Source organism: Apodemus sylvaticus, chromosome 8, assembly GCF_947179515.1.
Source record: "Apodemus sylvaticus chromosome 8, mApoSyl1.1, whole genome shotgun sequence".
Lineage (NCBI taxonomy): Eukaryota > Metazoa > Chordata > Mammalia > Rodentia > Muridae > Apodemus > Apodemus sylvaticus.
Window position 1 is genome coordinate 74,475,432 of NC_067479.1, and position 2,057 is coordinate 74,477,488.

Here is a 2,057-nt window from a genome sequence, read left to right on the forward strand (position 1 = left end):
TAGAGGTGAAAGGAGACTCAGGAAGATGACTGGGAAGGTAATGCAGCACATGGTATGGAAGTGGAAGGCGGCTACTGAAAACAAAGTTTTAAGTGAGAATGGGGAACAGGGAGATGGTAGAGGGGATGAGCTTGGAAATGGGTCAACCAAAAGTAAAGATGTATGAAAACAGATATAGAGAATCCTGCTACTTTGTAAGCTAGTTTTCAAAAATTAGAAAACAAATATTTTTTATTGAAAGATTTTAAAAACAAAAAAGGGTCAGTGCTCTAAAGTTGTCTTTAAGGCATGGCATGTGGTAAGTCTCATAGCCATGTGCTTATCTTCCAACTCAACAAGATATGCGCATTAATAGTGTGTATATTATTGTATAACCATCAGCATGTAAGAAGAAAAAGGTAGAAAATATTTCAACCAAACCAGAAATTTGCCTTTCCCATTTAGGATTCTTATATTTTGACTGTTAAAATATTTTCCCAGCCGGGTGGTGGTGGCACATGCCTTTAATCCCAGCACTTGGGAGGCAGAGGCAGGCAGATTTCTGAGTTTGAGGCCAGCCTGGTCTCGACAGCCAGGGCTACACAGAGAAACCTGTCTCGAAAAAAACCAAAAACAACAACAACAACAAAAATTCCCTGGAAGCAAGAGTGAGTGGATTGGTGAGCAGGGGAGAGAAGATGTGCTAGGGTTTTTTTTTTGGGGGGGGGGGGGAGAAGCAGGAATGGGGACATTGTTTGAAATGTAAATAAAGAATATATTTAATTAAAAAAATCTAAAAAAAAAAAAAAGCATTTTCCCAGTCAATCAAGCCCTCTATATTCTTGCTCATAAATCTGTCTGCAAATAGAACAGGAACAGAATGTCTCCACTCTGTGGTCTGTGATATGTCAGGGCTTGATGTTGCACAGTAGGTTTGGGTGCAGGCTGCAGGTGCCTGGGGAGCACTGTGTGCTCACTGCACAGAAGTAGAGAGCACAGTCACCAAGCTGGGAGTCTCTGATATGCAGGGAAACATGAAGGCTGGCTTTATTGAGGTGAATTGTGAATCTGCCTTCTTCCTTGTTGCCATCAGAGAATGTGGATATCAGTGCCTTGGGGCCTTTGCCAGAATGCTGTCTGTACCATGCAAAATACTGAAAAGCACTATCACTGAAAGTGCAGTTGAGAGAGGCTATGGCTCCTTCTGTGACAGTGAGGGATTCTGGGCTCTGCTGCACCTTCTGCTGGCTGCTCACACCTGTGCAGAAAGACAAAGGTCAGACAATCAATACTAGATGCATATGGATGCTAACACTCTAGAATGACTTTTCCATGGGCTTCCCACTTCCTAATTAGAGATTTAAAATATCTGTGTTTCATTAGCCTGGAGCAGACAATAATTTCACATATCACAACTGGATCAAACAGAAATTCCCAAACTTACAGTTTAGCTGAAGCCACAGGACCACTAGTGAAACACTCAAGGATTTCATTCTCTCCTCCTCCCTCTTCACTGAGGACTGAGATCCTCAACTCTAAGTTGGCAACTAGAAAAGAAACCTTTTTCATGCTATCAAAAGCACTGAGCTTTTCCTTGGGCCCTTTCTCTACTCCCTCCTCCTCTTCCTGTACCAATACTCTCCTCCCCCAACCCCCAACCCTCCATGCCCACTTCTCTCCCTCTTGACAAGTTTGCTCAGGATCCCAAAGAAATACTGCCATCTTGTGGACTCATGAAAGTGACCAAGAAAAGATTTAAACTGCAGAGTATTCTAACTTAATTAGTAAAAAGTAAAGTACTTGAGAATTTGGTTGGAATTTTGAAGAGACATTTGCTCCAAGTCAAGATAGAAAGAAGGGTGAGCGATCACACTTAGCAGATGTTGTCCTCTTTCTCTGTAATAATAGGTTTCACACATAAGCAGTCACCTGCACTAAGAAGTTCCTATGAAAAGTCTACAATAGAAATCTGCAGGTTTTTGTGTACTGCATAACTCTAGCCCTTGTAAATGAAGGCATCCCAATTCAAATCCATTTTCAAATTTAGTTTTTGTTTCTAAGATATTTTTGTTCACTCT

At 41.4% G+C, this 2,057-nt stretch overlaps 1 gene segment (V, D, J or C); it reads right to left on the reverse strand.

Annotated features, from left to right (window-relative positions):
• Positions 1-887: 887 nt before the first annotated feature.
• LOC127691590 (T-cell receptor alpha chain V region 2B4-like) lies at positions 888-1,540 on the reverse strand. The segment is given in 2 exon segments: positions 888-1,237; positions 1,424-1,540. Coding segments are annotated over 2 exon segments (399 nt in total).
• Positions 1,541-2,057: the final 517 nt, after the last annotated feature.